At 37.9% G+C, this 20,024-nt stretch overlaps 1 protein-coding gene across 1 annotated transcript in view; it reads left to right on the forward strand.

Moving 5' to 3' along the window:
• cdh24b (cadherin 24, type 2b) overlaps positions 1-20,024 on the forward strand; it is a 169,670-nt gene that overhangs the window by 60,419 nt on the left and 89,227 nt on the right. Inside the window, exon 2 of the mRNA XM_016280562.1 lies at positions 9,903-11,625. Within this exon, the coding sequence (XP_016136048.1) occupies positions 10,162-11,625 (1,464 nt within the window). The 5' untranslated portion in view covers positions 9,903-10,161. The remainder of the gene's footprint in view (positions 1-9,902; positions 11,626-20,024) is intronic.

The raw sequence follows: 20,024 nt of genomic DNA on the forward strand, positions 1-20,024 counted from the left end.
TGCCTACATACTAACTGAAATACAACTTCAGAAGGGACTGATTTGGAATGCTTTACGTAGGCAGCAACTCAGCTGTGCATCATACAAACAGCACTCTGCAATGCTACAGTGGGGCAAAAAAGTATTTAGTCAGCCACCAATTGTGTGCAATGAACATCATTTTCTGGGTAAAATGTAGTTTAGTTTGGGTTTTCAAGAAGTGTAAATTTTATATATTTTTATTTTTTTGTGATTTTTTTTGTGATAAGCCATATACAGTATTTTTTGAAATTTTTATGTATTATTTTCATACTGTATGTTTATTTATGCATATAATTTCCCTGATATTTACATTTAGATTATCTTGGCCAACATCTAATGCTTACTTAAAGTTAATCTTTCAAAACACTAATAATTTAATAACACTGTAATCTTTAGTAAATCTCAAAATTAATATCCATTTTCATTTATTTATTTATTTAGGCAAAATAGTGTAATATGTTTGATATTGTCTGAAACAAGAAAAAAAATTTCTGCTTATTGATATTGGCCATAATAATATCAAAGCATCCCTATTTCTGTCCTTTTTTAATACACTGTCTTTGGGTTCTTTTTTTTGTACTGAACTTAGTGCACTGGGATTGTCTTATTGTGAAAGATACATGTGATGCTGCTTAAAATTTGGTTAAAGCAAGTTTTTTAGGAAGCAGTGTAATTAAGTTGCCTACTTTTTGAAACAGCCTTGATGTTGAGAGCCCGTTTATGATGTCTTACACGCCCAAAATGCACTCGGCTTTGGAACGGAGCATGTAGCATTTGTCTGCATGAATGTGTATCTGGCTTCCTAAATGAGAACATTGTTTTGTGGGTAGGTGTTATATGTGTGAGAGTGAGAAATAAATGGCGAGTAAGGAGTACGGAGGAGAATCGTAATTAAAATTTTCAGTCTCGTTAAGTTGGTGACAGCCTTCACTGCACCATGGGTTTCGGCGATCGATGGAAAAGATCTGCCTCCAATACTAACGAACCAAGAGATTTCGAAGCCCTGGGGAGAAGAAAAATTAATTAAAAATATTTATGGCCCCAATTAATCAGTTTAGTGAGATACTCTGATTGTCCGTGGGGCGTATGGATGCATGTCGCATGAAGCGAAAGGCAAGTCTGAAAAAGGTCTGATGTCACGTTCTGCTGTTCAACACACACATACACAGACACACACTCCAGTTTAAGGAGCAACTGCTCCCGACATCTTCAGCCGTACACTTTTACCCTGCATTGATTCTCCTAACAGTGTCAGAGAGACCACATAGTGAAAGGGCATTATGCTCAGTCTCTCACTCGCATATGCCGTTCATTTCGAGCAAGGGTACTCCCACCACAGATGTGACAATGTCGATGTGCTGGTTTACTCTAAGCTCTCAGCTGTTACCCTGGTGTCCATGACAATAGAGCAATCCAGCCACCTGCATTTTACGCCCCTCGCATGAGGGCATAAGCATAGGCATTTCATGTTCACATCACTTTTTGAAATAGATTGCAGCAGGATTTAATTCAGTGAAAGCGTAGTTGTTGCAAGGATAGCAGCAATTTTGTCACATAACTACACTAAATGCTTATTTATTGTTTTACTATTGATTTTCTGCAACTGTGTATTATATTATATTATATTATATGCTGAATAATTAATCGGTTAATTGTATCAATATATAGGCTACCTGTTCGCGTTCTGTAAATATGGTTTGGTGTTTAATTTTCTCTGTTGTATCAAAAACATGAAGACGGTACTTCAAGCATGAATGGCTCTAATGGAATTTTTTTAAAAATGAAATTTACGTACAGGTCAGGGGGCATGATTAATTGCATAATTTGTTTTCACATTACTTTCTTTATGATTAATAACAAACGCTTAATGCATTAAATCGAAAGCAATAAAATAAATGTGTTCCTGTGTCAGGTATTGAATATGTGTATAAATGGTTTATTAAAAGAAGCGGATAGGGTGGATCATAAATTCAGAATCATTATATATTCTATCGTAATTGTACAAACTTTCTAAGAAAACGGTACAATACTGTGGTATTTTGTACATGCAACTTAGTTGTATTGTAAATGGAAAAAAATAATTAATTAATTTTAACAGACTTATGATTAATACAGATGCTGCTTCATTTGTGTCTGAAATGTTTTCTCATTGACACACCATCAACTCAGAAACTCAGGGAAGAGAGAAAAAAATCCCAAGGTTTCTAGAATACTGAGGACTTTGTGGTGACGTTCATGTACGTTTAACACATAGATATGATTTTTATAACATGACTTTAATGGACCATTATTCAAATTCATGAGTCATCTCCATGACCTCACAACCAGCATGGCTTCTTGTTCAGGTAAACGGTCTCATCCACTTTTAATGCAAAGTGCGAGTAGCGTTTAGCACAGCTATTACTTTGCTGACTTTGCTTGCTTTACTGCTTAATTGTTCTTCATTCTTCAAGTTGGCGACAGATTTATTGATTTCTGTCTTAAAAAGGGCTCTTTGTAGCTTTCTGTAGCCTTAAGAAATTCCTCTTTTTTGTCACTTGGCTCCATCAGTGGAGCATAGGCAGAGCTGCATCTAACACCTAATGAAAAAACCAAATATCCTGCAAAGTATTGTAATGCATAACCTTTTTTTGCTGAAGTAAGACGTGTAGTTGTATATCAACTATGCAGGTTAATTCAGGGCAGAATTTTGAATTACAAATGGGAGCTCCTTCCCCACAACGTCCAGATTTGCACGTACATTTGTATACTGTAGATGGGTGAGTAAATAGGCTGAGCGAAATATGCAAAGACAATTTGTGCCACTTGTAATTCTCTGTGTGCATATTTTGGGGACTGGAGCATGAAAGCGGTTTTATTAAGATACACAGCTTTTAAATGTATCCAGCATGGTTACTTGTCATTTTGCAGACACTTTTTTTAAAGTAACACTGTAATTGCAGGGACAGTCTGCCTGAAGCAGAGGCACTTAAACAAGCTGGTGTTAAGAGCCTTAGTCAGGGGCAGAGCGAGGTTAAGTGTCTCACTCAGGAGCACAACAGTGGTAGAGCAAGAGTGCTGTCACAGAACCTCTCCAGTGGGACACTCCTTCCTGGAAATAAACCAGCGACCTTTGTGTTAGCAACCTGGATCTTTGTAGCGTTAGACTGCAACTTCTTTCCCATCTACTGTTAAATTACTATTAAACCAATCCTATATTAATAGGTCATCATCTGAGGTAGCTCCAGATATCAAATAAAAACCTTATTTGTTTGATATCTGGAGCTATAATTTTGATGATGACTCAATTAAGCAGGTTTGGTTTTAACAATGACTTGTTAAACTGTACACATTTACAGGTAGATACACAGAAATCTCTAACTGTTCCATTTTTTATGGAAATTTTCCATATGTGGGTCATAACTGTATCTAACAGCTGAAAAGATAAAATGTGAATTTTTTGTTTTCCATTTTGACTAACGTTAGAAATGCATTTAAATTCCAAAGAACTATCTTCTCTAATATACAGGTGCATCTCAATATATTAGAATGTCATGGAAAAGTTCATTTATTTCAGATTATATTATATTATATTTTCAAAATAAATTGCCATTTGCTACCTATTTTACCTTCCTAATATGATGCATTTCTGAGTGAAAAAGTTTTCATTGAGGCAAAAATATTTGAATGAGGCTTGAATATTTTCCATTGGGAATTGATTGGATTGTGAAAATCAAATGTTATGTAACAGAACGGAGTCAAACCATACAGTATCTATGTTAGCTAAAGCAGTTTTGGTTAATATTTAATAGTACTATTTAGTAATATTTAAGAGTGATGTCAGTGGAAAACAAAAGTTTTTTTTGTAAATATCCCAAAAAATAGAACACTGGAGCCCCGCCTCCACTCCCTGACTTTAAATGTGAAACATCTGTACTGTAGCTGTAAAAAACATGGTTTATAAAAAGAAACAGCTGTTGTGTTATGAAAACATGACACACTACACTTTTATTGTATTCAGTACTTGCATTACACTCAGTCAATGCTACTAAAATAATCTTACACCCTATTCTGCAGTCTATTAACTAGAAACTTGTCTCTACTGTCCAAATCCAAATCTGCTCCCAAGTTATGACCGTCTAGCCATCAATAATAAGTCAGCCAGTGTGGAAAAAAAGTTCCTATCTAATGAATCTAATCTAAAGAAACTGTCACTGCTGGCAGGAACATTTCACTGCCTCTGCAATTTTGCCTCTTCGTAGTTTTCAAGCTTGTTAAATTGAGAGCACAACAATCTATCAGCAGTTTCCTATCAACCCTATCTGCATGAATGATTTGTTTAGCGCATATTCATCTGTTGTTTAAGCAAAAACAAATCCATTTTTGTATGAACCTTAACTGCTATGCACTGGCAAACAGCTGTTTAGTTTGTTCATTGTATAAATCTGCTGCTGGGCAGACTTGGATCCCGTTGTGGCACGTGTTGTTTTTTTCATTTGTATAATCTATAAGAATCACCGTTAAGACTCTCGGCTTCAGGTTCATTTAGTTTAGCATCAGTGCAGGTGCCAGACAGCCATCAATCCCAATGTCACTGCGGAGATTGGCTGATTGATCGAAGCGAGTCAAAGCGCAGAAGGTGAGAGAGGTTAAAGCACAATCATGATTGACGTGGAGGTAGCCGAAGAAAAGGAGAGAGAAGCAGAGGATAACATATTAAAACAATGCTGTGAAATGGAAAGGGACAGGCAAGGAGAGAGAGAGAGAGAGAGAGAGAGACAGGTGGTGAGTGGGAGGATTTGACGAAAGAGAAAATATAACATGAAAAGAAAAGCTTTTAGGAGACAGGAGGAATATTTGTTAAGGAATGAAGGCTTGTGTGAATAATCAGGAGGGAGAGGGAAGCAAGTTTGTGGGATCCTGTGAGGATACGCGACATTCGGTTATACTTCAGTAGGCGTGTTGACAAGACCCAGAGCGCTACTACTGTACTTGCATGTCACAGCATTTATAGCGGACATAACATTCACGACGCATTACTCAGCAATTATCACAGTTGGGCTTCTTACACTTGGTCAATGTAATCCTCGGTTATCTTATCCATGTTTCACACAGTTCATACTTTATTCATGGTTAGTAATTCATAGATTTCACACTGTGCATTTGTTAATGCTGGGTTAAAGTTCTTATTTGCATATTCATGAGGTGATTAGCATTGATTGACAGGATGTGACCTGTTTTAATAACTGCTTGTCTGTCTGTGGGAATGTCATTGTGTCATCGCTCTTGTCTTGTGTCTGCTGAAAATATACTAAATATTCTGTAAATTCTGTAAAAGTTGTGATGAAACGGATGCAGTGACAATACTTTCACCTGAAGATTGAGTTATGACATTTGGATAAAAAAAATAAATAAAAAAAAACCTATGTATGAATGAATCATGAATGAATCACAGTAAGATCATTAACATGAATTCAGAAAATAGTGTGAATTTCCATTTCATGTTGACACATTTGTCATCACTGTTTCCCTTAAAGGGGTCATATGATGCTGCTAAAAAGAACATTATTTGGTGTATTTGGTGTAATGAAATGTGTTTATGCGGTTTAAGGTTCAAAAAACATTATTTTCCACATACTGTACATTATTGTTTCTCCTCTATGCCCCGACTTTCTGAAACGCGTCGATTTTTACGTAGTTCATCGGTCTGAAAAGCGAGGTGTGCTCTGATTGGCCAGCTATCCAGTGCGTTATGATTGGCTGAATACCTCAAGCGTGTGACGGAAATGTTACTCCCCTTACCATACTGTGATGTTGTGTCCCGGCCGGAGCGACGAGACAAATACATTAAAACCCATTATAAACGAGGCATTTATTGCATCCAGTGGGGACATAATTACGGATTATTATGACTTATACTGTCTTTTTACGCGTTGCGTTGCATCGCGTAAACATAAAACCATGTCTGCATTTGTGATCGGAGAAATGACAAACAACAAGCGCTACTCTACACTGCTCAAAACTCGCGTTTGAATCATCAGTGGCAAATCCTTTAAATATGAAAATGTACTTACAGTCTGTGAGTCAGAGCAGCCGGCATTGTAGACTACTCTACCTGGATCAGGAAACAGTCCTCCATAAAATGCGCTGCACACATCTGAATATTTGGGTTGAACTGTTCTGGAACAGTGTTGTAAATACAACTTAACCACTGATTTCTAGTCGTGTCCTCTTTTGAAGACCAAACAAAGTAGTTTCGCTTTCACAACGAAACACAGCATCACACACGGCGGCCTTGAGTGAGCAGTGGCCACCGCCTAGAGTGAGCGGAGGCTGGCGGATTCAACGAAGGAGCGTCCAGAGGGCTTGCGGCAACCGCATGTGACGACCCCGGGCTGGACTCCGCTTCGTCCACGGTGAAAGCCGATCCGGCGATCCACAGCGCGAAGTTGATGTATTTCCTTAGCGACCAGCACGGATCAGCTCCAGGCATGACGAAGCGGATATCGTCCTTCTTTTGGAAGGCCAAACAAAGTAGTTTCGGTTTCACAACGAAACACACAGCACCTTCACGACATGGCGATGGCAACAACAATACTACAGCGAGAATAAAAATTACACCTTTCTTTGCGTGAACATTTGGGTGGCGTTATGCAAATCTTCCCACATCGTGACGTAGACATGTGGGGGCGTGTTAGAACGAGACGTTTTAGGTAGGCATGGTTAACTCTTAACTTTTATAAAGAATATCTCTTTGGATTTGAGACTTTAGTCTTTGCAACTTTACAGATCTTCTTTATGCACCAAGAGCTTGTAACACTCCAAAGAGAAAGGAAAAATTTTAATCGCATCATATGACCTCTTTAAATATGGATGCATGAACATTTTCTTCAGCTGTACAAATCACATGAATATTTGTGAACCTGGACCACATAACCAGTCATAAGGGTCAATTTTTTGAAATTGAGATTTATACATCATCTGAGGCTGAATAAATAAGCTTTCCATTGATGTATGGTTTGTTAGGACAGGACAATATTTGGCCGAGATACAACTATTTGAAAATCTGGAATCTGAGGGTGCAAAAAAATCAAAATACTGAGAAAATCGCCTTTAAAGATGTCCAAATGAAGTTCTTAGCAATGCATATTACTAATCAAAAATTAAGTTTTGATATATTTACGGTAGGAAATTTACAAAATATCTTCATGGAACATGATCTTTACTTAATATCCTAATGATTTTTGGCATAAAAGAAAAATCGATAATTTTGACCCATACAATGTTTTTTTGGCTATTGCTAAAAATATACCCAAGCGACTTAAGACTGGTTTTGTGGTCCAGGGTCACATTTAATAAGGCAAATACTGAAGCTGTTTATGATTGGTTGCCTGTTGTTAAACAACTCACCATGGCATCCTAGAATCACATTTGGGGCAACATTTTGGGGTTAAACTTTGCAAATCAGTGCTAACCCCCTTTCAAAATGACAAACGTTGCTTAACCCAGGGTTACAACTGGCCTTTACCTGGTGTTTAAAAAGACATTAACTAAGAGTTAAATGTAGTGTAGAAGCCCTATAGTGCATCCTTCTGTAGTTAAATCCACAGTATTTTATTATTTGCTGAATGTCTGAAGCGTATTGCTCATAAAAATGGTTAAAATAGCCAGTTATGGTCTGATTGGCTGGCTTTATGCAATTTCCATGGCTCTAACTCATAACACACTGCTTTTCGTGTCGAAGTAGTTCTGTAGTCCACAATTCTTTGTTTTGCAATTATACACTGTATGTCCCACGGGGCATCTCTGTGCACATACACAACCCATCATGCAGTGTTATGCAGCTTTACCATTACCATCATTTAACTTACTGTTCATTACTCTTCATAAACACAACTCACACTGCAGTGCCTCATTGTTCATGTCTACAGAAATCAGACAGCCTCATTCAACATCACACTTAAACTGTAAAATTGCACAGTTCCTAATGTATTGTGGTAGAAACAGCTTCATTTCCAAGTAATTGCAAAAATCAACCTGTGAAATGATGCATCACCAACTTGGAAGGAGCTTCTATTAAAGAAGTAGATGGCATGCTTGAATGCTTGAGAAGTCTGTCATTCATTTCAGCAAAAATATATACTCAAATGGTTTGTGTTTTTTCCCCTCAGTCCTCAGTTAGGACATGCTTGAATAGATTTTTACCAAAATCAATTTTAACGGATATTTGTCTTGTTTGCTCAAAAACAAACAGACAATTGAACTAGGTTTTGAAGTGTTGACACAGAAGGGAGGCTCAGAATGAGGTGCTACCCTTAAAAAAACACTACAGTTGATTGCAATAAAATGCATAGGTCACCCCAAAAATGATATAAAATAAATTGCTGGTTCTCAACCTTTTTGATTCCAAGGCCCCCCATTGTCAAAGACAATATTTGAAGGTACTTTTCTGATACTTTTACTGTAATGAAAAAGTTGCTCATTGTTAAACATTTTTATTTATTTACAGAATCCTGTACTGTAACATATAAAACCTTAAAGGTGCAGTAGGAGATCTTGGAAAATGCTAACTTTAGCCTGATAGCACTGAAAGCAAACGTCCCATCCTCCCTGCAATCGCCGTCCAAAGCCACGCCCCCTGAACGCATTTCCGCTCACAGACCAGAATACCAGAGACAACATTACTACAATAGGCTACATCAACGGTTCCCAATTCCAGTCGCCACACATTTCATATGTATCTCTTATCACGTGCAGCGTTTGTTCTATTCGACCGTAAGTGCTCTGCGATGTGGACATCACCGGATATTCTGCCATCCAGTTCGAAGCAAGCGTATATGTTCCATACAAAGGCCATTAAAGTGTGCGAGATGTAAATTTAAATAGTATTTATTTCCAGAGGTACATTATGTCACACTTCTCTAGTAAGTTTCGTCTGTGTGTGAAGACGCTGTGTAGCGAAAATCCGTGAATGAATGTTCTGAAGTGAAGTAAACTTCAACGGATTCTCAGGGAGTAGGGAGCAATGAACACTGTGTAGGGATCATATCGATCGAAACACAGTTCATGCACGTAACTCACTTCTAACAAGCTGGTTATCTGAATCGGGTGCGTGAATTGGGAACCGCTGGGCTACATCATGAGTCATTCACCGGTGAGAAAACTTTAAAAGTACTATTATCCAAGAAGGAAGATCGGGTTGTTGACGTTTGTCTGCCATTCTCGCTCTGTCTGCACAGCGCACTGATGACGTATCCTGTCTGCTCGAACCGGGTGTGCAGAGGTATGCTAATACATACCTTGACAGGCAGGTAGGAAAACCAATTAAAATGCTCGGACCGAGCGTTTTGATTGGATGAACATTTCTTGGTCCTACGCCTTCCACTGAATATATAAATACAGATAAATTCATTTAGACTACTTAACATAATGATTGCTATCGGGATGTGAAGAGTCTTTCAACTAGTATAACAAAAAATGTTTCCGAAGACAATCATCTATTGCACCTTTAACTGTAACTTTTCAAATAGGCCTTGGCTTTTATTGGACAGGAGTGTGAGATATAAGACAGGAAACAACACATGATCCGGATCCAGAGCGCCACTGTGTGCACTACCCACTAGGGCCTCTGTCTTCAAGGAGCACAAATTAAATGCAATAACACAATTTTCCTATAAGCCTTCTGATGATACTTGCAACATCTGACAGAACAAGGAAATATCAGCCCCCTTGGCTCATATTGAATTCTAATGATGCTGCTGATGTTACTGTCTTGCGATTACTCATACGTTAATGAATCAGCCTGGCTGTGTGTTCTGCTACCTTGCCTTGTCGTTCCACTTTTAATTAACATACTGCAATGATTAAAGTTTTAACTTAATTATCTTTATCTTTTCTCCTAGGGCATCCAACCCTCTGTGGGAAACTGAGTAAAACGTTTTGCCAGCACCAAAACACAGAAGCTCTGCGAGATAGAGGGAGATACATAAAGTGAACACAAGTGACTTAACGCATGCTCTGTGTAAACTGGATGAAGTCAGTGTAATGGAGGAATAAGTGGGGAAGACTGAACAGAGAAGAACGAAAGAATGAAGACAACTGGAAAGCAAACACGTCTTTTCATCAGTTGTTGTTTAAATTAATACATCACAAACGTACGACATGATTGACAGGAGGCTGCTCCTATTGGTGTCCCTCTGTTTTGTAGGCAGAGCCTGTGCCACTAAGATTGTTCAGAGAAGGGGAGTGAGCTCAATTCACGCCCAGCATACAGGAAATGGAGCAACTGACCAATGGGATACAAGTTTGGAGAGGAATGGCAATACAATGACAAGAATCAAAGAACTGATTGGTCCTGAGGAAGTTGAAGAACAGATTACAGCTCACCAGAGCCATGGAGCTTCTCCTGTCTTCACCAAGGAAAACTTTGTTGGGTTTAATGCCAAACCACCTGTACAAATAAACGAAGACTCTGACCAGGCTGATTTAAAGGTACAAGCCCCAAATGATGACTCTAGAGACATTTTAGAGTTTAAAAGGGGCAGAAATAACACAAAGAAAGGTGGAAGAGTTGACAAATGGATCCCGATGCACCACAGAACAACTTCTGCCATACACTTCAACAGAACCAGTTTCAAAATCCCTTCAAGATCCAGAGCAAGTTCAAATTCTGCCGTTCACACTACGGCGGGTACAAAAGTAGTCACTCCAGATTCACCTCGGAAATTTAACCTGACTGGAAGCTTATTAAAACTGATATCTAAAGAAAACCTCGTACGAATTGTGAATTCCCAGCTTCAGAGTGTTCCTGGTCTAAATATTCCAGGTAAAATGAGTCACAGCAGGAAAAGGGATTTGATCAACATGGATCACAGTCAAGTGGAGGCATTTAAAATGAAAAAACAAGACAGGATAGGCACTCCTGAACTTTATAACTCAGATAACCTGACTGCTGAGCTACATTCAAGTACTTTGACAAATACCAGCCTAAATCCGGATCAGACCGTTCACACTCTCTTTAAACAGTTTAGTGGATTCACTATGGATCTAGGTGAGGGGGACACAAAAATGGAGGTGAGAGGTGCACCTGGCACTGCTTCATGGAAGTACAAACACTTCACTACTCGTTTAGCATCAATTCCCCAAAGTGAGATCATGCCCGTCACGGAGACGAACCCCTTCACTGGTCAGAGCGATATGGGCATATTACACACTCCGTCTCAGATTGCCTGGGGACATCGGCCTAGCGCTTTCAGCTCACTGACTGAGAGGAGTCTTGACGTTAAAAGAGAATCAGATCAGAGTGTTCGTATGCCATTTGGTGCCACTCAGAATCCATTGATTAAAATTTCAGAACCCATTGACAGCAGTCACATCCTAAAACTCCCACCAGATCCGCAATGGGGAAGGAAGAAGGTGGAGGAGAGCAGAGAGATGACTGTGGACTCTCGCCCTGGCAGAGATGGACGAGGTCTTGTTTTCCAGGAAATGGATGAGGATGAAGATGAGGGGCGGAATCAACAAAAAGGGAAAATCTCTCGATCCAGAAAACGACGAAGCTGGATCTGGAACCAGTTCTTTGTCATTGAGGAGTATGCTGGTCCAGAACCAGTGCTCATTGGAAGGGTAAGAACTCCTTATGATTCCCTTTAAAAGATAGTTTGCACCAAAAATTTGTGTAAAAAAACAAAAACCTTACACAAAATCTTTGAACGATAGTATATGACTTTACTTCTGTGAAACAAAGAAAAAATATTTTGAAAGATGTCTCTTTTTTTTTTTTTGCACAGTGGGTTCCAGTGTTGTTTTGGACCCCACTGACTTTCACTGAATGGGAAAAACAGAACAACTCATTGCTATCAACTTTCAATTGACATTAATTGACATTTGCATTTATCTACATAACCACTTATTTCTAATTGAATAATGAACTGAGTTTAATCATTTTGGCAGAGGAAAAAAAATCAAAGATCACTAACCAATATGACCCTCAACACAGTGAATTTGGGGGAAAAAGCTCACACTGAGACTAAAAGACATCTCCCACAGAACATTGTGCCTGGATGTTTATCACATCACTGATCTTAATAGCATTAGTCACATTATCCCAGTCTTTTTTTCCTTGCTGTCTTTGTCTACTTGAATCCTGAGGAAGCCGAGCTCTGCAGGTCACAGAATAATGTTTCAATCAGCCTCTTAATCAGCCGTTGATTCTCCTCTGTTAAAGCTACAGTATGTGCTGTGATGAACAATTGCTCTTCTCATCAGAAAATCAAGAGCCTGGTGGTGGAGGGGGAAAATAATATTACCTCTCTTTTGTGAATCATACTCCATTGCTGACCCTGTTTGGAGGGTCAAAGTGTTGAACTGTGCCCATGACTTACAGTACCAGTCACATTTCAGACATACCTACACATTATTTTTTAGCCTACGTATAAGATTATGAAATGACAAATGGATGTATGGGAATTATGTAGTGACCAAAAATGTTAAACAGATCTACTGTATTTTATATTTTAGTTTTTGCCACCGTTTACATTGATAACAGCGTTGTGAACCTCTTAAATGTCACATTTATTTGTTTATTTATTTATTTATTTGACAGAAGTGCTGTGTAAAGTGAACTTATCAACCATCAATTTTATTTATTCTAAAAATCTTTTTATTTTATATATTATTTATGTACATTTTAATTGAATACTTGTTTTTTTTTAAAAATAATTAAAGAATGAATTAAAATTAATTTATACTACAGTGAGAATTAATACAGATACTGCTAAATAATGTAATATTATCTAGTAAAACTATTTAAATGTCTTCCAAAGTACATTTACTTTTTGTGTTAGGTAATAAATTAGAGTAATTAAGCATAATAAAAAAATTTAATTAACTGAATTATTTTTCTTCTAAGCATAAATAATCTTTTCAAGTTTGTTAGGGTTTTCTTTAAAACAAGAAAATGTGTCAATTTTGATTTTTAGCTCAAGTAAATTTAACTTGTTTGTTTATTAATTCATTTTACTGTAAAACTGTAAAAAGAAGAAAATTATTTTTTGTAGTGTAATTTTCTGTTGTCTCCCAAGTATTTAACTGCATGCCTTTAGTTGAAAAAATCTTTAATATCATATTCAATATCAATATCATAATCAGGCGTTTTCAAAACTTTGACTGGCACTGTATATCTGGCATTGTTTTGCTATTTCACAGTTCCCACTTCTATTTTTCTGTCTTTTTCTTATCTTTTTTCTTGTGCCATCTCCCTAAGCTACAGTTTGAGCGGCTGGGGAAGGCGGTGGGGTAATACATTGAGTAAATGAATGATGATGATTCTGCGTGTCTGCCTGAGGCAGTCAGACGGCACTGTGGAATAGAAAAAACCCTCTTGTGTTCTCTTCTGGGACCGTCTTCTGTCTGTGAGTTGGCTCCTGCAGCATTTAATGGAACCCCCCGTGCTGTTAATACCCAACTCCAGATCCAGACACATCCACCCAATAGTTTTAGACACATTTGATCACTGAGCTCAAATGGGACGGCTGTTTAGAGTGGGTAAGAAGACAAGCATTGATCTTCATTAGAGCCCCATAGACAGCAGAATGAATAAGAGGGAGTGAGAGAAAGTGGCAGAGTGAAGGAATGGGTAATTGCAAGACTAAAAATGCCTTAGGTGCTGTTGACCATTGCTACAGATGGACAGTCCTGTATGTCATTAGAGCCAATATGGTGTGCTTAACAGGTGGCAATGCTGTTACTGATAGTTCCCTGCTCACCGAGCATCCTTCACGGTATCTAACACCACGGCTGAACCCGTTCGGAGCCTGAGCATGTGTTGTGTGTGTTTGTACACACCTAATGCTCTTATGTGTCCTAATGCTCTTACGGATGTTTAATCTTGCTGCTTCGACCCTATTCAGAGCCGCCTGCACTGCTGTCTGTTGGATCAATTGGGGATGTGTTTTTCTGCGCCTTATAACCGAGATGATTATGATTTAATAAAGGGCTGAAGTGAACTATGTAGCCCCGCGGCAGACGTGCCAAGTGCCACAGCACTCTCAATCTACAGCGTGAAGCTAATAACAGATTCAGCATTTGGGGTGTGCGTTCACATACTCATTACGGCGTCTATAAATACCGTACTGGGCCATTATGCATTTTAACATATTTTATGGTAGGTAACATCAATTATATGCAATTATAGTTATGTTAAATGATAATCAAATTGGGGGGTTGGCATAACAAGCATCCATATGTTTATGTCAGAGGACTCATTGCTGGAGAGCATATGCAGGGACTTTATGATAGCAATATATGCTCCTCTGTACTCTGAATGTAGTTTCTTCTTGATCTTAATGTATGGACATAAATTAGCACATCTTTTGCATCCGAAAGCAATGCTAGAATGTGAGGCATAGGGAAAACAAATTTGCACTCTAGCGTACCAACTTAGCGCAATTGTGGTCTCATAAAACCGTAGGCCTCCCTAGGCTGTTCCTAACAGGCATAATTTGGATGTACAAAATAAAAGTGTCATGATTGAGATTTGGTACTTGAAGTGCTTGGAAACACCAACGTTCCTCTGTGGTTTTGTGTTTGTGGAAGTGATGTTTTGGTGCTTGGGGTCTCTTGATTATCTCTTTAAGTGTTTCAGCCCTTTACCCTCCCCTGGGTTTTGTTTGATTGGCTTTGATTGGAAATGTTGTGGTTTACAAATCCGATTCATATTTCCACTGTTGTTTTGTCAGCAACATGTTTGGCAGGCATTTTTACTATTTTGTGTTGCAGGGGAGTCTGTGCTCAAAGTAGGTTAGTACACACTGGTAGAGAGTACTGGCAATTCTGTACTACTCTACTAGGAATTATTCTCAACACTGATAGTTTTGCAAGCCCATAAATTCTGATTTGCCATTAACTAAATGTTGTTCTGTCTATCGTTCTGTCCACCTGTCTGTCATTCTTTAATTCTGTCCATTGTTCTTCTGTTCTGTCAGTATTTCTTTCATTCTGTCCGTTGTTCTTTTGTTTTGTCCATATTTCTTTTGTTTTGCCTGTCTGTCCTTCATTTTTTTTCTGTCCGCCGCTTTTCATTCTGTCTGTCATTCTTTTGTTCTGTCTGTAGTTATTTTGTTCTGTCTGTCATTCTTTTGTTCTGTCTGTAGTTATTTTGTTCTGTCTGTTGTTCTTTCATTCTGTTTGTCGTTCTTTTGCACTGTCTGTCATTCTTTTGTTTTGTCCATATTTTTATCATTTTGTCTGTCTGTCCTTCATTCTTTCTTTCTGTCTGTCTCTGTTGTTTGGTCTGTTGTTCTTTTCTTCTGTCTGTCATTCTTTTGTTTTGTCCATATTTTTATCATTTTGTCTGTCTGTCCTTCATTCTTTCTTTCTGTCTGTCTCTGTTGTTTGGTCTGTTGTTCTTTTCTTCTGTCTGTTATTCTTTCGTTCTGTTTGCATTTCTTTCGCTCTGTCTGTCGTTCTTTCATTCTGTCTGTACTTCTTTCATTCTCTCCATCAGTCTTTTGTTCTGTCTGTTGTTCTTTCATTTTTTCCATCGATCTTTCGTTTTGTCCATCTGCCTTTTATTCTTTCATTCTGTCTGTATTTCTTTTGTTTTGTCTGTCATTCTTTCATTGTCTGTCTTTCTGTCATTCTGTCTGTATTTCTTTTGTTTTGTCTGTCATTCTTTCATTGTCTGTCTTTCTGTCATTCTGTCTGTATTTCTTTCATTCTGACTGTCATTCTTTCGCTTTGTCCATATTTTTATCATTTTGTCTCTGTCCTTCATTCTTTCTTTCTGTCTGTCTCTGTTGTTTGGTCTGTTGTTCTTTTCTTCTGTCTTTTGTTCTTTCGTTCTGTTATTCTTTTCGTTCATTTTGACTGTCTTTCATTTTTTTCATATGTCCTTCATTCTTTCATTCTGTCTGTCTCTGTCCTTCTGTCTGTCATTCTTTCGTTTTGTCTGTCATTCTTTCATTCTGTCTGTTGTTCTTTTGTTCTCTGTCATTCTTTCATTCCATCTGTATTTCTTCCATTCTGTCTGTCATTCTTTTGTTCTGTCCATTGTTCTTTTGTTTTGTCTGTCTGGCCTTCATTATTTCGTTCTCTGTCTCTGTCTGTCTGTTGTTCTTTCATTCTGTTTTTGTCTGTCTATCTATCTACAGTACAGTATCTCTCTCTTTATCTGTCTATGTATCTGAATCTGCTGATCAGTCTGTTGATACATTCTGTATAGCGCTCTGTCTCAGTTGTTCTGTTTCTCTGTCTTCTTTTTCTGTCATTCCATCTGTCTGTCGTTCAGTCTATCTATATGTCATTCTGTTATCTTTCTGTCTAATTATATGATGTTCTATCTTTTTCCACTCAGGACAAATTCACAAATTGACTTTGAATTTAAAAGACATTTTCAATTCAGTTCTGAATGGCATAGACAGGTTGGTATTTGTATATCTAGGGGGCAGTACCAATTTTTAAAAGCACTTTTAAATCAGATTTTCCCATTTGAGTACTGATATGACTGGAAATATTAAGTGAGGAAGACTGGAAACAGCCGCTGTAAGTTAAATACACAAGCAGCTGTGATGTTATGTAGTTCCTCCCGCTGAATTAACTAAAATGAGAGGTAGCACAGCCATTTGTCCTAAATAATGATTTGTTAAATAGCAACAAATTCAGTTAGGTCTTCAGAAATCTCCTCACAGACTTCTGAAACGGTTCTGTCCAGGAGAATCTCTAAACAGCATTCTGAGCTTTGATCTCTCACTTTCTTCAGTTCATATTTTCAAATCCTTTTATGGCAAGTGAATCAAAACACCATTAAATGTGTTGCAAATACTTTATGAAATCCATATAAAACACTCACAAACACTTGATTTCTGTAATTTCATGGGGAGCTCGGTTATCTCCAGTCGGGTGGCTTTTGAAACCTTTTCCACCCATAATAATTTGATATTTCAGATTCGGGTCTCACTGAGTGAGACCTTAGTTTAGACTGGGGTTGTCCACTACTACTCTTTCATGCAGTTTGTTTTCCGATGTGTTTTGAGGATTGCCATGGATCTTGGATAAAGGTTAGGAGTTTGTTTCACCATCGAGGGACTGTGAGTGTTAAGGTTTTTGAAAGTGATCTTGTAGCAGACTGTGGTGATGCCACCAGGTATCGTTCATTGACTGACCGCAGGGTGCTATACTTCCTTTTCTGCCGCTGGCTGCCCCATCGCTCTTCTGCTGCTATTTGTCTGCCCGTGAGTCTCCTCACCTGCTAGAGGCCAAACGTGGGGGGGTGGTGTTATATTAATAGCACTGTACAGTACAGGTCAGCCTAATGAAGTCAGTAAAAGCACATAATGAAAGCAAATCAGACGCACCCATTACTAGTTTATGAAAAACTTATGTTTGAACATGAAACTTTTTAATCTCAAAGTCTCACTCAGCATGGTCAGTGATGACTCATTCATTGTGTATCTTATTAGTGCTGCTTTTGCAATGTAAAAGGCAACATATATTCTGGAAATCATTTTATAAATGGGGTTTAAAAGTCCACATTGAATATCTAGAAAGGTAGTTTGGTAATACATCAGACACATTTGTTTTACAGTATATGCATGTGATTCGGGAAGCTGCATTCTATAACATGAAAGGTAATTCTGACTTATCCCACAATTGTGAATTTATTCTTAAATTGTGAGATATATCACACAATGTTATATCTCAAAATGTGAATTTGTATCTTGGTAAACTATATAAAATTAGATATTATAAAAATAGATACAGTATATTGCAAAATGACACTTTATATCTCACAATACGACTTTTCACAATGTAACTTTATACAGTATCTCACAATGTGACTTTATATATCCCAATTGTGTCTTTAATAAAATTGAGTTCATATCTAACAAAATGACTTTATATTGCATAAATGTGACCATATCTGAAAATGTGCCATTATATCTGAATTTGTATCTCATAATATGACTCACAATGTGACTTTATATCTCACAATGCGACTTTATATCTCTCAGTTGCAACTTTATTTCCCAAGATTGTGAATTTATATTTCACAGTATGACTTTATATCACATAATGACTTTAAATCTGAAACTGTGTTATTTCGCTCAGTTGTGATCTCTTAATATGACTTTTTGAATTGTGACTTTATATCTCACATTTGTCTTTTATTTGATGGTCCAGTGTTGGCTTTCAAATCCCAATCCATCCCTGAACTGAAGCACCCTGTTTGTCATGTCAAGAATTAATGTTAAGTATGCCGTACCGCCGCTCCCTATGCACAGAGTATGCAGTTTGCGTAGGGCACCAACTCCCAGGGGGGCACCATCCCAGTTGCTCAAAAAAAACAAAAACGTGACACGCCATTCCCGCATCCACGCCCGCAACCGCTCGCACCTCATGTTTGTGGCTGAATGCAAATGATCATAATTGATAGACAACTATGCCCGTGAAAAGACATCAGCAATCCGGCACCAAGAAAAGAAAAAGAAAAAAAAGTGAAAACGAAGCCCGCGCATCAATTTCAGGCACATTCATAATCCTATGAAACTTTTTTGGCTGTTGACGTTAATAACGGGTTTTAATGTCAGAAATAATTTCACCACCACCAATGCATCTAATATTCTCTCTGAGTTTCCATGTTCCCTTATGAAAATTAGCTATGGTTTTAACATGATTAAAACCAAAAATCAGCATTCTTGTAGCCATGGTAACCACAAATTAACCATGGTTTTGTTACTTCAAATAATAATTTACAAGGAAGTATTAAGATAATAATTTTTTTTTGTCGTTATAAAACAGACCTAAGACAATAGCCTTTAAAATGACTTAAAATGGATTATATAAAAACAATTAATAGCAGTAATGATTGGTTAATTAATAATTAAATGGTTTCATCGAATAACACTGTTAAAATACATAATGTAGGCTAATACAAAAAAAATGTATATACATTACATGTTATTACAAATGCCTGCAAAGGAAGCCAAAGGCCATGTAATTGCTGCTGCTACACTTACAGGACGATCAAATCCTTGTTTAATGGGCTATTGACCAAACATTTAATTCAAATATCCACTTAATCTTTAATTTTTGGCCATCTTTTTGCTATAGATAACACAGCCTCTATAATTTCTTCAACAAAAAACATGTGGACATCACAACCCTTACAAAAATTAACCATGGTTTTATCGTAATAAAACTGCTTAATTTTATTTTGCGTGATTTCTAAATGCTCGAGACTATAAATTCAATCAGACAACTGTATTAATAAAGTCATAGCCATAGGTAACTGTCTGAGCTACAATTGTAATATGTAAATAATACAATTTATTTATTTATTTACTTTTATATTTTATTAAAGTTCTATTTTGACCCCTATAGTAAATATGTTGTGTGAGGGTACTAGCGTGTTGATGCCCTTGTGCTCCTTCCGTATGGTTGGGTGCTGGAGGATACTACAGGCAACCTGTAAAGTGATGTGCCCACCTATCAAGCTGTTCCTTGGAGGAACGACACACAGCTGTCTGAACCCCTGCACACTTTCCGCAAGCTCCAGGGTCCCCGGCTGTCACGAGGGATCCTCACCGATGATCAGCGAGACCACCTGTGCCGCTTCTCACAAAACACACCAAGATCTGAGACAATCTGTTGATAAAACCTATAACCGAATTCAACAGGAGCACGTTTGTAGGCACGGAGCGTATTTTCGGGATGAAAAAGACGAGGTTAGGATGCCACCGTGGAGCTCCAAGCTGGTGAAATTGAGTAACCTTGGAGCATGTGCAAATTTCGTGCTGTGTACGCGTTTGCAGCGCTGGCAAGCTGGGTTATTATATTTCTCATTTCTCGAGCACTCGGGGAGCGTTTTGAATATGTTAGGTGTTGGCAGGGGTAGATGGTGGCTGTCACTGGCATTTTAATGGGGTGTGTCTCTTGGGGGGCCGATATGATGTAGCATGCACGATCTGGCCACACACACACACACACACACACACACACACACACACACACACACACACACACAC

The sequence above is a fragment of the Sinocyclocheilus grahami genome, unplaced genomic scaffold (genome assembly GCF_001515645.1).
Source record: "Sinocyclocheilus grahami isolate Dianchi unplaced genomic scaffold, SAMN03320097.WGS_v1.1 scaffold141.1, whole genome shotgun sequence".
In the NCBI taxonomy this organism is placed as follows: domain Eukaryota; kingdom Metazoa; phylum Chordata; class Actinopteri; order Cypriniformes; family Cyprinidae; genus Sinocyclocheilus; species Sinocyclocheilus grahami.